Genomic DNA, 845 nt, shown 5'->3' on the forward strand with positions numbered 1-845 from the left:
CCCCAGCCCACCCCCCCCCCACGCCCCCCCCCCCCCCCGCCCAGACCATCCCAGCCCCAGTGTCCCCACCGCCACCGCCCAGACCATCCCAGCCCCAGTGTCCCCACCGCCACCACCAAGACCATCCCAGCCCAGACGTCCCCACCACCGAGACCATCCCACCCACCTCACGGAGGCTGATCTTCGCCGGGTAGACAATGTCCGAGCCCTCCCGGCGGAAGACGCCATGGGGTTTGTCTTTGAGGACGAAGACGACATCGGCGGGGATGTTGTTGGGGGTCTGGTCACCCTCTTTGGGGAAGGTGATCTTGGTGCCTTCCTTCCAACCCCGCTTCACCTCGATGGTGAGGATCTTGTCCTCGTTACGCACCGTCTTCCCGTCAGGGTTGAGACGCTTGTGGGAGATCTTCATCTTCTTGGTGCAACCGCTGTAGATCTCCTCCAGGGAGACCTTGAGGTCGTAGAGAACCGGGGGGTCTTGCTTACGGCAGGGGCCTTCTGCCCCTCCTCGACCCCGGGGGAAGCTGACATTTCCAAAACCTCCCACGTGGAAGGCGGTGAAGGCATCGTCACCGTCCTCATCGTCCCCGTTGCGTTGGACAAAGAAGGTGTCGAAGGGGTTGCGACCATCGAAGAATTCGGCGAACATGGCATGGGGGTCGCCCCGGAAGGTGTAGGTGAAGGTGGGGCCATTGGACCCCCCTGGGCCGGAGGTTGGGGCTCCCCCTTTCCTCCCTGGAAAGAGGGGGCGGGCGGAAAGGTGCCCGTCAGGCTCCCTGGGTGCCCGAGGTGGCCCCGGTAGGTGGCTGAAGCCCGCCGGCGCGTTACCAGCCGGAGCAGGGCGT

General features: G+C 65.2%; 1 protein-coding gene across 1 annotated transcript in view; it reads right to left on the reverse strand.

Annotated features, from left to right (window-relative positions):
* Positions 1-751, reverse strand: part of LOC104125959 (dnaJ homolog subfamily B member 1-like) — a 7,629-nt gene extending 6,878 nt beyond the window's left edge. Inside the window, exon 1 of the mRNA XM_009638461.2 lies at positions 167-751. Within this exon, the coding sequence (XP_009636756.1) occupies positions 167-649 (483 nt within the window). The 5' untranslated portion in view covers positions 650-751. The remainder of the gene's footprint in view (positions 1-166) is intronic.
* Between the last annotated feature and the right edge of the window lie 94 nt (positions 752-845).

This window comes from Egretta garzetta, unplaced genomic scaffold (genome assembly GCF_000687185.1).
Source record: "Egretta garzetta isolate BGI_Z169 unplaced genomic scaffold, ASM68718v1 scaffold855, whole genome shotgun sequence".
Classification (NCBI taxonomy): Eukaryota; Metazoa; Chordata; class Aves; order Pelecaniformes; family Ardeidae; genus Egretta; species Egretta garzetta.